This window comes from Oenanthe melanoleuca, linkage group LGE22 (genome assembly GCF_029582105.1).
Source record: "Oenanthe melanoleuca isolate GR-GAL-2019-014 linkage group LGE22, OMel1.0, whole genome shotgun sequence".
Taxonomy (NCBI): domain Eukaryota; kingdom Metazoa; phylum Chordata; class Aves; order Passeriformes; family Muscicapidae; genus Oenanthe; species Oenanthe melanoleuca.
This window is the reverse complement of record NC_079363.1, coordinates 2,853,983-2,869,411: the sequence shown is the minus strand read 5'-3', so window position 1 is coordinate 2,869,411 and position 15,429 is coordinate 2,853,983. Positions and strand designations below refer to the sequence as shown.

Sequence of the window (15,429 nt, the reverse complement as noted above, 5' to 3'; positions counted from 1 at the left end):
GGGGCTGACTCCAGTGCCACCAGCACTGAGGCTCCTCTTGGCTCCAATCCTCACCCAGCTTCTCCAAAAGATTTGGAAATCAAACCCATCTGACATTATTTATATAAAAGATGCTGTGCTCCCGTCTGTCCCTCAGCATTCCTCATTTCCCAGTGTTTGTCTAATAAAAGGCATGTGGAACTAATTACGCAGCATCCTCTATTTAATCCCAATTCTTTTATCATACCTTGTGGCAAAGAGTCCTTGTAGCAGAGTTACTTTGCTGCTTTGAAGGTAGAAAAAGTCACACACAAGCTGAGACATCTCCTTCCTCTCCAACTCCATGGACCTCATATGCAACAGGAATAGAACATCTGCATGGGAAGATATCTGCCCTTCCTGCTGGGGACAGGAGGAAGTCCTTCTGTCTTAACTCCTGCATTATGACATCTCAGCCTTTTGTGCCAAAGTGGTCATACCCAAACCTCTGTAATCAAACAGGATGAGTCAGAGAGGGACATAAATCTGGTTTTCCCAAGAAGATGAGTGCTGCAGCTCATCTGTCCTGAACACTCATCTCCTTCAGGGGCTGATAAAACACCTTCACTGCCATTACCATAATTAGAAATGGAACACACACATTAAACCTCCAAAATAACCCCCTTTGGGAGGAATAATGTCCCCAGAGGAGGTTGTGAGACAGTGAAAGACACTCAGGGCACTGGCAAGGAAGTGGCTTGTCCTCTTCATGACCTGCTCATCTCTCTCCAGCCTCCCCAGTGCACATCCCACTGGCAGCAGCAGAGCTGGAACTGGGTTTGTTCTTTAAGCACTGCCCAGCATCAGAGCTCATCCAGAGCTACGTGGGTGGGGAAGGGTCTGCAGGGACACACGAGGACCAGAGAACCCAGGAGCAAGAAGGGCTAAAATCCTGCTCCTCTGCCATTAAAACCAGATCCCATTTCAGTGCTGAGCTCAAACCGTGACCCTGAACAATCTCACCCCATCCCTCAGCCCAGACTCTGTGCAGGCAGCAAACCCCAACCCCTGCTCCAGGGGACACAGCTGGGGCAGGCTCTGAAGGGCATTCCTGGATATTTTCCAGAGCTCCTGAGCACCCAGGGCAGCACAAAGAACTTGGCTGAGACTGGACATGCAGTTGAAAGGGAAACTTTATTAAAGGACTCATGAGAGACATAAAAAGCATAAAAAATCCAACCCAAACCACACTGCCAGGACAGGGCTGAACATAACACAAAAACTGGGAGCAGGTCCTTGGAGTTAGTTCCCTAAAATCTCTTCCTACTACAGTAACAACAATTTCCCTGGCATGCTGAAGACCCATTTTGGCAGGAACAAGGAGGTTTTGGAATGGGGTATCAACAGAACCCTCACTGCAGGAGACTCCAGATATCACTAAATACCCTGAAACAGGGAGTGGTAAACAGAGACACCCAAAAATGGGGAATTTATCTCCCAGTTCAGGGGGACACATGGACTTGGAAGCAGTTTTAGATCCCTCGAGCTTTGGGCTCCCTTTGAAGAGAGGGAAAGGCTGTGGGAGGTTCTTGAGGAGTGATTTTGCTACGAGGAGCCTGAAATCAACCTGTCTGTTCTGCCTTTGGTCAGAAACAGCCTCACCCACCGGAGAATGCTGAATCCCAAGCCTGAGCCCATTTCCAAAGAAAATAAGGGGAGACCCAAACTTGTTTTCTTCCTGGTATATTTAAAAAACCCAACTCAGCCCCCTTGGCAGGGGCTGAGGAGCCAGAGGGATTAGAGTCTTCCAAAACCCAGTAAGAGGGAGAGAATCTCCAGGTCTTTTGCAGCAGCACAGCAGAAATGGGGGGTTTGCCTTTCCAGGGGTGAAATCCAGCCCAGAGCAGGCAGCACCAAGCACAAGGGTAACAGCAGGGATCCCCCACCTGCACCCAGGATAAATTTCACCCCACAGGCTTGATCCTGCTCCCAGAGGGATGGTTCCAACCCCAGAGTGCAGAGTCGTGGCAGGGCAGGGGCAGGGCCTCAGCACTGCAGGAGGTTTGCAGCCAATTCATCCTGCAGAAGGCACCAAGACTTTTCTTTCCAGGGTTTCCCTCTCCGGGGTGCTGGGAACGCCGAGCTCCATCCCTGCAGTTACTTCCTGACGCTCCTGCGGCTGGACGAGGTGGTGGTGATGGTGTAGGACTTGGAGGAGCCTCCAGAGGAGAAGCCCAGGGCTCCACTGCCCATTCCTGCTCCCAGGCTGAGGCCACCTCCGATCCCTCCTGCCAGCAACCCGCCGGAGCTGGAATATCCAGCACCACCACTGGAGCTGACCACGGCTGGGGAGAAAGGGATGTGAGATCAGGAGCTGCAGCAGCTGCAAACCTCAGGAAAGGTGAGGGGCAAAGGGGATGAGAGCACAGGAGCTGCAGCAGCTGCAAACCTCAGGAAAGGTGAGGGTGATGGGATCATGGAATACTTTGGGTGGGAAGGACATTAAAGCCCCAAGCCAAACCCAACCTGGCCTTGGGCAGTGCCAGGGGTGGGGCATCTTCCTGGAAATCCATTCCAGGGCTTCCTCATCCTCATTCCTCCCAGTATCCCATCTAAACCTCCCCTTTTCCAGTTTGAAGTCCTTCCCTCTTGTCACTCCATCACCCAACCTGGCTCAGGATCCCCTGAGCTTGGAGAACTCATGGAGACCCCCTAGAAAACCCAGGGAGAATCTCATTTCACAAACGCACTCAGCTCATCTCCTGGTGGCCCAAAACTGTGGGAACATGGTTTTTGTATTTCCCAGCAGGAATTAAGTGGCTGAAAGTCAGAGCTGCTGGTTTGGAGCATCCCTGAGAGAGCAGCTCCTGCCCAAGGTCTGGGCCAGGTGAGATCCAACACTTCCCAAGCTGGAAAAACACCCTCTGCCATCACCTAATTCCCCTCCCAGGGAGTGCATTTCCCATTAGGGCTTTTCTATCCATACAAAAATGGGAGGAGAGGAAGGTCAGTGCTGCCCCAAGTCCAATTTCATCCACATGAGCTGGGGATGGAGCCTCAGGGTGCTCCCACTACGGAGGGGCTGCACTGGGTGAACTGGGACACTCTGAGCCCCCTTCCCATGGGTTTGGAACCGTACAAACAACAAAATCCACTCACAGATGTTGACGTTGCCGACTCCGTCCCCGGCCAACCTGGAAAGACAATGGGAAGGGGAGGGGTGAGCTGAGCTGTCCTTGCTGCTGGGGCTCCAGGAGGGGGAGAGGCAGGAGCTGCTGCTCCAGCTGCACCTGATCAGGGACGATCCTGGGCCCAGCCCTGCCTTTACAGCTCTGTATCACCACGGGGGGAGGGCAGAGCACAGAGGTTCTGTCCCAATTCCACAGGGATTTCCACTTGGAAATGTTCTGCCACAGCATCAAACATGATGGAAAACAATTTTTTCCTTTTTTGCTTATTTTCTCCTGTTTTTTTTTTCCCCCCCAGAATCTGCTCCTCAGCCAAAGCATTTCCAGGACCAGAACTCAGTTTCTTAAAGGTTTTCTTGTCTGCATTTCCTTGTGGAAATGGATTCCACTTGGAAATGTTCTGCCACAGCATCAAACATGATGGAAAACAATTTTTTCCTTTTTTGCTTATTTTCTCCAGTTTTTTTTCCCCCCAGAACCTGCCAGTTCGGCTCCTCAGCCAAAGCATTTCCAGGACCAGAACTCAGTTTCCCAAAGGTTTTCTTGCTGCATTTCCTTGTGGAAATGGGGACTGGGATCCCCAGGCGAAGGGAGGAAAGGGGGCTCAGGGACCCTTTTCTCACCAACCCCCATCCCACCTGCTCTCCTCGCCCTCCAGCAGCTTCCTGTAGGTCGCGATCTCGATGTCCAGGGCCAGCTTGACGTTCATGAGCTCCTGGTACTCGCGGAGCTGCCGGGCCATGTCAGCCTTGGCTTTCTGCAGGGCAGCCTCCAGCTCCTCCAGCTTGGCCCTGGCGTCCTTCAGGGCCATCTCCCCGCGCTCCTCGGCCTCGGCCACGGCCGCCTCCAGCTTGGCTCGCTGCGGGACAGAGCGGCCACGTCAGGGGCTCCTGACCCTGGGCAGGATCCTGCACCCCAAACCTGCTCTGCTGCCCAGCCCCCTTTGTGGGTCTGGAGATCAGCTGGGACTTCATCCCCACCCGGTTTTTGGGCACTGGATGGAGATGGGAACTCCTCTCCTTCCAAGGTCTCCCAGAAGGAAGAGCAAGTTTCTCTCCACTGGCTGCACTTTTTTCAGGTGATCCCCAACTCCCCACATCCCACAGATCTCTTGGGGTTAAGGAAAGCTCAGGTTTTGTGTCCTAATTGCCCCAGAGCTTGTTCAGAGCCAGGCAGTCTCTAACTGAGGTGTGGACTGAAGTGCACCTGGAGCCAACCCAGACCAGCCCTGTGGGGCCCCAGGGAAATCCAGCTGTGCCCCCACAGCTGCCAAACCCCCATGTTTGGCAGGAAGGGCTCCCAAGAGGCTCTGTGCCCCCATCCCTTGTCCAAGGGAGCCCCACCAGGGCACCCAGCGGGTGCCAGAGCCTCCCTGCCCTGAAACCAAACAATCCGGGATGAATCACCAGGTTTATCTGGAGCCTTGGGAGCTCCGGGCCAGGCCCTGATAAAGAATTAAAACCCCAGTGAGAGCAAACAGAGCTCCCCAGGTCTCTGTGAGTGCCCAAACATGGTGCTCCCTGCTGGGGAAGGGAGTGGACAATGATCCCAGGAGCAGGAGGGCACGAGGATTGTGTGGGGGCCCCAATTTCCACACATCCTGTCCCAAATCCACCTTCCTGGCAGGGTCACCCTGCTCCCCCTCCCCTAGCAGAACTGAAATCCTTCAGTGGCAGTGCAGCCATCCTGGAATGGTTCTTACAGACCATCGAATTGTGGAGGTTGGAAAAGATCTCTGAGATCCCCAAGTTCAAGGTGCTGTGTGTCACCCAGACCCCTGAAACCTCCTTAACGTCACGGAATGGACAGAGCTGGAAGGGACCCAAAGGGCCACCATGGCTTGGCACATACAGCCCTAAAACCCCACTAAACCCTGAAACCCAGCACCTGCAGCCTTGTCCAAAGGCTCCTGGAGCTCTGGCAGCCTGGGGGCTCTGACCATTCCCTGAGCAGCCTGTTCAGTGCCCGACACCCTCTGGGACAAGAAGCTTTTCCCAACATCCAAGCTGACCCTCAGCAGGCACAGCTCCAGCCGCTCCCTCAGGTGCTGGCCCCGGTCCCAGAGAGATCAGAGCCAGACCCCAGCTCCAGGGAAGGACAGGAGAGGGGCAGCTCCTCACCTGGGCCTTGGCATTCTCGATCTCCCCCTGGATCCTCTGGATGACCCTGTTGATCTCCGTGATCTCGTTCTTGGTGTTCCTCAGGTCGTCCCCGTGTTTCCCGGCTGTCACCTGCAGCGCCTCGTACTGGGACAGAGAGATGGGGTGAGAGGGAGGGAACGAGAGGGATAGAGCCCCCTGCTCATGGCACAGGGCTACAGGCTGGACAGAGCTGGAGATCGTGCAATGGTTTGGCTTGGAAGGGACATTAAAGCCCACGGGCAGGGACACCTCCCACTGCTCCAGGGTGCTCCAAACCCCATCCTCGGACACTCCCAGGGATGGGGCAGCAACAGCTCCCCTGGGAAATCCATTCCAGGGCCTCCTCAGCCTCACAGGGAGCAATTCCTGCCCAACATCCCGTCACCCTGGGATGGGATGGATGCAGAGCGAAGCCATTCCCCTTGTGTCTCATCACTTCAGTCCCTCTCTGTCACAGCCTGAGGTGTCTCCTTAGAGCTGAGATCACCTCTGCAGGACATGCAGGTGGTTTGGAGCCCAGCTCTTTCTGATGCCCACCGATGAGAGGCTGCAGGAGCTGCTCTTAGAGGTTTTCATGGCTGTTTATTGTTCCTTATCTCAGGAATGCTTTGTCCATGAACAGCGCTCTGCTCGCCAGACGTCCAGGGCAGAATCTGCCTGGCAGAGACAGGACTGATCTTTTATACTCTAAATTACCTACTAGGTATTTACAAATGACCCCCAATACAATACAATCTTGTTACATGGTCCAGATCTGTTCTCATCCAATCTGAGAGTGCCAGCGTGTCACCCAGCATGGATGACACGGAGAAGGAGGAAGAATTATCCACACCCCCAATTCTCCATGTTGGCCACGTGTCCCTTATCACAAACATTCTAGAAATCTGCTAATTCTACATTCTAACAGTCTAATTTACACTCTATTTATTTTTGCAGCTTGCATTTCTTCTCTCAATGTTGGTAAATTGTTCCAAGCAGCTAAATCCAGCCCCTGAGACACCTGGGTCTCACTCGAGGGTCTTTGGGGGGTCTCAAAGCTCCCAGGGAAGCCAGAGGAACACTGTGGGCTGCCACAGCTCTGCAGCTCTCCTGGGGCCCCTCCAGGCTCTGCAGGGGCTGTGAGCTCTCCCTGGGCTCACCTTGCTCTGGTACCAGGCCTCGGCCTCGGCGCGGCTGCGGTTGGCGATGTCCTCGTACTGCGCCTTCACCTCGGCGATGATGCTGTCCAGGTCCAGGCTGCGGCTGTTGTCCATGGACAGCACCACCGACGTGTCCGAGATCTGCGCCTGCAGCTCGTTCAGCTCCTGCAGAACGAGGCCCTGAGTCAGCGAGGCCCCAGGGCCCCTCTCTGGAAACCCGTCCAGGGAGAGGAGGGGAAGGGAGGCAGGTGAGGATTCCGTCACGATCGTCGTTAATGAGGAGGGAGCCAGCCTTGCAAAGCAGCAGCAGAGCTGGAGCTGCTTATCCCACTGTTACCCCATTCCTTAGAGGACAACCCAGCTGGCTGCAGAACCTGGAGGGGCCAAACTCCAGCACCTCTCCCAAGGCAACCCCTGAGCTTGCAACCAATGGGGAGGAGGAAGGAGCCTGGAACAAGCAGCCTGCCTTCATTCCTGCCACACAGCACCACCTCCCCCAGCACTAAATCCCTGCAAACCACTCGTTTTCCTTGTTTGCATTCAAACAGCATCCCAAATACAACCTCTGTCCTGTTATGTGTGCCATCCATCCATCATCCCAGACAGGGAGAAATCCCTGTGACAAGCCACAGGAATTCAGAGCAATCACTCCACGTGCAGGCAGAGTTTTGCCCATGGCAGGGAAGGCTCCATGAACCCATTGCCTGCTCCACGTTCATTTTCCCAGCCAGCATTCCCTCTTCTCCCCCTCTGAAGCAGCACCAGGGTCCTCACCGCCTCATGGAAAGCCCTCAGGAAGTTGATCTCATCTGTCAGAGCATCCACCTTGGCCTCCAGCTCCACTTTGTTCATGTAGGCAGCATCCACATCCTGCAGGAACCAGGAATAAACACTGAGATTGTGGAGCTTCGACGTCTGAGCCCACCCAGCCTCTGGTGCCTTCCAAAGCAGAGATCCCCAAACCAGCTCCAGGTGTCCCATGGCACCCCAGGGCCTACAGATCATCTTCCAGGGCACTGAATTCTGCTGGAGTGCAGATCCTGAGAGTCCTGGGGATCCTCTGGATCCCTGTTTGCAAGTTCAGCATCAGGCTGGGCATGGAGACCTCAGGAAAGATCCCAAAGAAAGATCTGTCATTATCTCTGATATCCCTGGGACCCAACACCTCTTCACCTCCCCTGAGCTGCCTGTGGGTGGAATTCTGCCCCTCAGAGCTTCAGCAGAGCTGGAGCAAAGTGTGAGTGGGCAAAGAGTGAACTGCCAGCTGGGGCAAGGGGTGGGGAGAGTGTCCAGAGCTGGACAGGGCTGGGAGCACCCTGGGCCCGTGCAAGGTGTCCCTGCCCTGCAGGGATGGACTTTAAGGTCCCTCCCCACCACCCCTGTGATATTCACCTTCTTGAGCACCACAAACTCGTTCTCAGCCGCCGTGCGCTTGTTGATCTCATCTTCGTACCTGCCAAAAAAAGGGATTTCTGTGAAGTTAGAGCCTGGATAAAAGGGAAAACATCCCAGCAAAAGGTTATCCCAGCTCTCTTCTCTATCCCTCCACTTCCTGGGAGCCAGCCCAGCAGTTTCCCAGGGCTGGTGCCCCAGCTCTGCTCTGGATGAGCTGCTCCACACCAGCACCATCGCCTGGAAATCCTCCCTCCCTGCTCCCCAGAATCCCTAAAATTCCTGTGCTTCAGGAGGTTCCTGCTCCTCCTTTTGAGGGCCCAGGCTGTGCACCCACTTTGTCACCAACCCTTCAGGGAGCAAACTCAAGGCAGGAGAGACACAAACAGATCCCACAAACTCCTCTGGGCTGATCCCAGCACCTGCCGAGCTGCTCCCACTGCACTTCCCTATTCCATATGTTGGGAACATTTTGCAGGTGTTGAACACATGGCACTGTCCTGAGGAGAGCCAAAGGTAATTAATGACCCTCATTCTCCTCCAAAGCCTCACTGAATTCCAGTCTGGGTGACTCCTTTAAGTGTTCACCCTCAGACGAGGGGCTCACCTGAAAATCCCCACCAGACAAAAATCCCCCTCCATGGATTTTACAGGACACCACTGATTTGCAAACCTGGATCTTGGGGCCCACCTGGACCTGTCTGTGCGCTCCCAACCCACCCAAACACCCAGCCCCAACCTGCTCTGGGGACCTGGGAATGCTGAAAGCCATCCAAGGGAAGAGCAGGAAGCACTTTGGCTGTTTGGGAATTGCTGTTGCCAGGTTTAGAATCTTTATTTACACGGCCACAGCTGGAATTTGCCTTCCAAAGCAGGAGCTGCTTCACCCTCCCAGCCTCTCCCTCCTGCTCCCAGCTGGATCCCTGCCCACCCACACTGGGATCAGTGGACGTTGCCCTCTGGAGGTCAGTGCTATTCCAGAGGGACAAATCCCAGGAAATGACGCAGAGGCGCCACCTCCGCACCCAGGGGATCAGCAGAGAGGGAAAAACACGGAATTCCTCCAGAATGGATCACCACATTCCTCATCTCCTGGGGGCAGCTCCACCGAGCTGGCAAAGCACGGAATCTGGGAACCACTGGGTCTGTAGGGCCCATAAAGCCCACCCCATTTCCACCACCTTCTGCCACCCCAGGTCACCCCAAGCACACTCCAACCTCGCCTTGGGCACTTCCAGAGACGAGGCAGCTGCAGCTTCTCTGGGAAATCCATTCCAGGGCTTCCCACACCCTCCTAAATCATCCAGTGTGGTCCCAACACCCCTCTGGAAGCCCAGGGCACCCTCACCCTTGGAGCTGCCCCGTGCACAGCTGGCTCCACACCCTCTGCCACTGCAGCTCCTGAGGGAGGGGCTGGGTCCCATCCCTGGAGCTTTTCCTCCCCTAAATATCACCTGGGAACTCCTGTGGAAGAGAGGCCACAGGCAGCCCCAGAGCACATCATGGTTTAGGTTCTGCACCTATAAATGAGATTTGCTCCATAGAAATGGGGAGCAGCAGGTTCTGCACTCTAGTTATTGCATCCCAATTCCTGCCTCCCTTCTGCCAGCACATAGGGCTTGGCTTTCCATGGATCTGTAGGCTAAAGGAATAAATCCATGAGTCCATGGACTGAATCCATGGGAAATGTAACCAAATTTGGGGTTTAATCCCTCAGGCTGCAAACCAGCTCCTTGCAGAGATTCCAAGGCTGACTGAGGATGAAATGCTGCAGGTGAAACGAGCGGGCAGGGCTGGGGGAAGCATCAATCCCAAGCAGCTCTTTGGGAATCTCGGTGTTGACTCTCCGAACACACCCTGGGGATTATCAGCTCTGTTTGTTTGCAGTTCCTGCCTGATCCAGTTTGCCAGCTCCATCCTATTCTTCCCTTCTCAGAGGCATTTCCTGGCTGGGCTGGGACAAAGGCCACCTTTCTTCTGGGGCTCCTCCCAGGTGACTCTGAAAAGCCACTGAAGAATTGCAGGCAGCTGCTCCATTCCCTGCACAGGGAACAGCCAGGAGCTCCTGGGGCTCCAGCCACGCCAAAGAGCCACTCCTGGCCCCGAGGCAGCCCCAGAGCACCACCTGCAGCCCCAGGGAGGCCCCAGAACGTCACCTCCAACCCCAAGCAGGCCCCAGAACGCCACTTGCAATCCCGAGGAGGCTCCAGAGCAAAGCCAAGGGGAGGGAGGCACTGACCCATGCAGGAACGAGGTGCCAGAAACAGCCAGCAAGGAGAATCCAGGCAGCTTGCCTGACTAAACACCTCATTGCTGGCCAGAAAACACCTCCCTCCATGGTGGGGAAGCTGGGGACATTCATACCCAGCCAGCAGCTCCACTGGGGACACTGACAGTCCCCACCCTGTCAGGGGGACACTGACACTGGGGACACTGACAGTGGGGACACTGACAGACACTGGGGGACACTGACAGTCCCCACCCTGTCAGGGGGACACTGACACTGGGGACACTGACAGACACTGGGGGACACTGACAGACACTGGGGGACACTGACAGTCCTTACCCTGCCAGTGGGACACTGACACTGGGGACACTGACACTGGGGACACTGACAGACACTGGGGGACACTGACAGTCCCCACCCTGCCAGGGGGACACTGACACTGGGGACACTGACACTTCCCACCATGCCAGGCGGACACCAACAGACACTGGGGACACAGATGCTCCCCACCCTATCAGGGGGCACAGACTGGGGACACTGAGACTGGGGACACTGAGACTCCCCACCCTGCCAGGGGGACACTGACAGACACTGGGGACACTGACACTCTCCACCCTGCCAGGGAGACACTGACAATCCCACCCTGCCAAGGGGACACTGACAGACACTGGGGACACTGACAGACCCCACCCTGCCAGGGGGACACTGACACTGGGGGACACTGACGCTCCCCACCCTGTCAGGGGGACACTGACAGACACTGGGGACACTGACACTGGGGACACTGACTCTCACCACCCTGCCAGGGGGACCCTGATACTTCACTTGGTCTTGAAGTCCTCCACGAGGTCCTGCATGTTCCTGAGCTCTCCCTCCAGGCGCCCCTTGTCGGCCAGGAGCCCGTCCAGCTGCCGCCGCAGGTTGCTGATGTAGCTCTCGAACATGGGAGCGATGTTGCTCCGTGCTGTCTTCTGCTCCTGCAGCAGGCTCCACTTGGTCTCCAGCATCTTGTTCTGCTGCTCCAGGAAGCGCACCTGCGAGGAGAGCGGGGCTCATTTGGGGTGGTGGGAGAGAGGGGAGTGTCCACCACAGGTAAAATGGAAGGACTGGGCTGCAGGGGGGAATCCTGAACCAGGAGTTTGGGTGTGCGTGGGAAGCACCAGAGGAGGGACAGGGGAGCCAGGCTGAAGAGCCTGGCTGCTCTGGGGCCTGGGCTGGGACTTGGAGGCTTTGGATGAATTAAAGAAAAGCAGATTCTGCTGGGCTGACATTTGACAGAAACTTGCCCCAAACCTCAAACCCTCAAATTGCTCCAGCTCCACGGCCAGATTCCTCACATTTCGGGGATGCCAGAGCAGGATTTACACAAGGTCAGTTAATGCAAGTGAGCCAAATTGGGCAGGGCAGCATAAACACCCAGGGCAGGTTGTGGTTCCAGCTGCCCTTCTGGGACAGACTCTGGTTCCAGCTGCCCTCCCGGGACACAGCCTGGTTCCAGCTGCTCCCCTGGGACAGACTCTGGTTCCAGCTGCTCCTCCCGGGACACAGCCCGGCTCCAGCTGCCCCTCCCGGGACACAGCCCGGCTCCAGCTGCTCCCCCGGGACAGCTCCCTCCAGGAACCTCTCCCTCCCCAGATTTGGTGCTGGGGTGGGGTGCAAAGCCTGCACCCCCATTTAGGCAGTCCCAGGTAAACCAGGGCTGCAAAGGCAGCCTGAGCAAGGTGAATACCTTCAATACATCGAATAATAAGAATATTTGATTGCAGTGGGCAAATCCCACCACATTCCCCAGAACTGATCCTCAGCCCATTCGTGCTTAAACCAATTTTGGTGCCATTCGGCACCCCCGGATCTCCGAGCCAAGCCCAAGCCCTCACCTTGTCAATGAAGGAGGCGAATTTGTTGTTGAGGGTCTTGATCTGCTCCTTCTCCTCCTTGCGGACCCTCTGGATGCTGGGGTCGATCTCCAGGTTGAGGGGCGTCAGGAGGCTCTGGTTGACGGTGACCTCCTGGATGCCGGCGGGGCCGTGGCCGGAGCGCAGGCTGAAGGAGCCGCCGCCGCCCAGGCTGATCCTCTTGCCGGCCGAGCCCAGGCTGTACAGGCTGGCGCTGCCGAAGCCGCCGGCGCGGCCGAGCCCGGAGCTGCGGGACGAGGACACGGAGCTGACCCGCACCTGGCCGAGCGCCGGCCCCGCGGCCGAGCGGGAGCTGAAGGTCACGGAGCGGGACATGGAGCCGCGGGACAGAGCCGTGCCGGGATGTGCTGGGCTGTGCAGGGCTGTGCCGAGCCGTGCCGGGATGTGCTGGGCTGTGCAGGGCTGTGCCGAGCCGTGCCGGGATGTGCCGAGCCGAGCCCAGGGCAGTGCCGGCGCTGCCGCTGCTCCCCTTTTATCCGCTACACGGGCTGGGCTTGGCCCAAGGGCACAGCGGGATCGTTTTACGGCCGGGGCTGGGTGTGCCTGGCTGCGTTCCCACCCTGCGGCGGCGGGGAAGGGGCAGGACACACCTGGGGGACGGGACAGGTCTGGGGGGGACACACCTGGGGGGACGGGACAGGTCTGGGGGGACACACCTGGGGGGGACGGGACACACCTGGGGGACGGGACAGGTCTGGGGGGACAGGACACACCTGGGGGGACGGGACAGGTCTGGGGGGGACAGGACACACCTGGGGGGGACAGGGCACACCTGGGGGGACGGGACACGCGTGGGGGGACGGGACACACCTGGGGGGGACGGGACACACCTGGGGGGGACAGGGCACACGTGGGGGGACGGGACACACCTGGGGGGAGGGTAACACACCTGGGGGGGACGGGACACGCGTGGGGGGAGGGTAACACACCTGGGGGGGACGGGACACACCTGGGGGGGACGGGACAGGTCTGGAGGACACAAGACACACCTGGGGGGACGGGGCGCACCTGGGGGAGAACGGGACACGTCTGGGGGGGACGGGACTCGTCTGTAGAGGACAGGACATATCTGGAGGGGACGGGACTCGCCTGGAGGGGACGTGTCCCCTCCCGTGTCCCCGCTCCGCTCTCCGAGCCCCGAGCTCCTGCGGATGCCCCGGGGGCTGCAGTGAGCACTGGGGGGCACGCAGGGAATGAACGCGCTCGCGTCTGGAAGCGCTGCAGGCGGGCGGGCTGTCCCCTGGGCACGGCCCAAAGCTGATAACGGGGCCCCGGCCAGGTCCTGCCTGTTGAATATAAACCAGGGCACTGCCCGGGCCCTGCCGGCGGCGCCCACAGCCTCCCCCAGGGGGATGTGTTTGCACTTCCCTCTCCTGTTAATCCCTCAGATAAATCCTTAAAACTGACCTGGGTTAGGAGCATTAATCTCACCCAACATTTAGTCCGCACTCAAAAGCAGACAGGATTAAATTCCTGACTCAGCCTTCTGGGTCTCTGCTTAAATTTTGGGGTTTTATGAAGAAAAAGCAGCGAAAAGATGGAGTTTCAGGGTTTTCAGGTTTTCTCAGAGAGCTTCAGCCCCTCACTATCAGGTCGTAAATTCCCCAGGAGATTTCAAAGTCTGGCCTGAAAGTGTCACCCTTCAGCTTTTGTGTCCCCAGGAGATAAGGCAGGCTGCAGGCTCAGCCTGCTGAAAATCCACCCATCCTGCTCTGAGGGAGAGGAGAAGCCTGGCTGCTGCAGGGAAAGTCTCTTTTTAAAGAGGGAAAAGGGGAATTCAATCCAGGAGCAGAGGGATGGGGCAGGACTCCTGCCAGCCCTGCACCTGGCTTGGCTCCCACCACCACAGGCTGCACTCGATGATCTCACAGGTCTTTTCCAGCCTAATTGATTCTGGGATAATAAAAATAATGCACTGAGTGTGGCAGACACGGCCTGCACCTCCCCTGGGGTGGACAGGGGTCTGTCCAGCAGCCCCAGCTGGGAGCAGTGTCCAGCTCACACAGCCAGGCTGCTCCTGGAACAGTGCTGGGTGTGGGGCTGGAACACCTCCCACCCTGCTCTGGATTCCAGCCTGGGCCAGCACACAGGGACTCCTACACACCACGAGAGGCACAGGAGCAGCAGGGCAGGGAGGTGAGTCCATCCAGGCAGGTGAGTCTGTCCAGGCAGGTGAATCCATCCAGGCAGGTGAATTCCAATTTGCCACAAAGGCAAAGCTGCTCCCTGCAGCCTCCAGAATCCAGTTTGGCACTGGGGACTGGACTTCACCTGGATTTGGGAGAGGCTGAGCCTGTCTTCATCCCAAGCCCAACTTCCCTGCACCACGGGCAGTCCAGGTGGGATCAGGAATCTCATCCCCTGCCTGCTGCTCCCAGTTTTTCTCCTCCCTGCCCCCATGCCAGGTGGACATTCCCCGTTTTTGCCCAGGCTGGGCAGGTGGGGCAGGGCAGGACGTGGCCACAGGGGTGTCCCAGGGTTTGTTGTGTTGTTGTTCCATGGCAACCCAGGATTGTTCCACAAACCACTCCGACCGGTAGAATTCCTCCCAGCGCTCATGAGTGACCCCAGGGCTGGGGTTGGTGACACCAAACTCACTTTTGGCTTTTTGGGGAAGTGATTTCCCTGCCTGCCGTGCTGGGAGTCACATCCCCCCAGCCCTGCACACCTGGGACTCCCAGAGCAGCCAAACCCCCACAAATTACCAATTCCTCCATGAATCCTTGGGAAAACAAGCCAGGCCTGCCATTCCAGCTGGAAAGTGCCCAAAAAGGTATTTAACAAAATCAAATATTGTCATTGAAGAGGAAAACCTTTGCAGGTGAGTGAAATTACGTGTTGGGAATGTGTCCTTGTGGGGTTTCCACACTTGCTGTGTTATCCCAGGGATCCCTCCCTCTGCCTGCCTGGATTTCCCTGTTTGGACTGACAGTTTTTGGGAGCAGCCACAGCCCTGGCTCTGGCCTGGATCCCACATCCATTGTCCCACCACCTCACAGGGGATGGAGGCTGGGGTCAGCCTCCAGCTCAGGGGGCTCTGGGAGGTGGGAACCTCCTGGATGGGGCTCCCAGGCTGGGAATGTCCCCCCAGATGATGGAGCCCAGCTGTGGCCAATCCCCACCTCATTCCTTGGATACCTCCAGGGATGGGCACTCCACCACTGGAGTGCCTGACCATCCTTTCCACGGAAAAATTCCTCAACACGCAATGGCACTGCTCTAATTCCTGCTAAACCCACCCAAAATCAGCACTTTTCCAAGATCCTGAAGATCTCCCCATGCTGCCAGCCCAGATCCCCCTCCAGGATCCAAGCAGCCACATTAATCAAAATGTCCATCTCATCATAATTCCTGAGCAGAGGCTGCTCAGAGGGACCCTGCTCTGGACCCCAGGGGCAGGTGGTGGAATCCTCCAGGCAGGAGTGGCCTCGATGGGGCTCTGGATCCAGCTGAGGATATTCCCAGCTG

General features: G+C 57.1%; 1 protein-coding gene and 1 long non-coding RNA gene across 3 annotated transcripts; both read right to left on the bottom strand.

Annotated features, from left to right (window-relative positions):
• Positions 1 to 1,133: 1,133 nt before the first annotated feature.
• LOC130265790 (keratin, type II cytoskeletal cochleal) lies at positions 1,134 to 12,525 on the bottom strand. The gene is made up of 9 exons (XM_056515107.1): positions 11,923 to 12,525; positions 10,871 to 11,079; positions 7,819 to 7,879; positions 7,201 to 7,296; positions 6,427 to 6,591; positions 5,267 to 5,392; positions 3,785 to 4,005; positions 3,118 to 3,152; positions 1,134 to 2,303 (listed from the first exon to the last, which is right to left on the bottom strand). Exons 1-9 carry the CDS (start codon positions 12,274 to 12,276, stop codon positions 2,116 to 2,118), a joined length of 1,455 nt encoding a protein of 484 aa, XP_056371082.1. The 5' UTR covers positions 12,277 to 12,525; the 3' UTR covers positions 1,134 to 2,115.
• On the bottom strand, positions 9,402 to 10,825 carry LOC130265819 (uncharacterized). 2 transcript variants are annotated; one of them, XR_008842682.1, is made up of 4 exons: positions 10,807 to 10,825; positions 10,431 to 10,603; positions 10,317 to 10,350; positions 9,402 to 10,193 (listed from the first exon to the last, which is right to left on the bottom strand). It is a non-coding gene; the product is annotated as an uncharacterized LOC130265819 (long non-coding RNA). The 2 variants fall into 2 exon arrangements; XR_008842681.1 differs by lacking the exon at positions 10,807 to 10,825 and having other exon boundaries at positions 10,431 to 10,644.
• Positions 12,526 to 15,429: the final 2,904 nt, after the last annotated feature.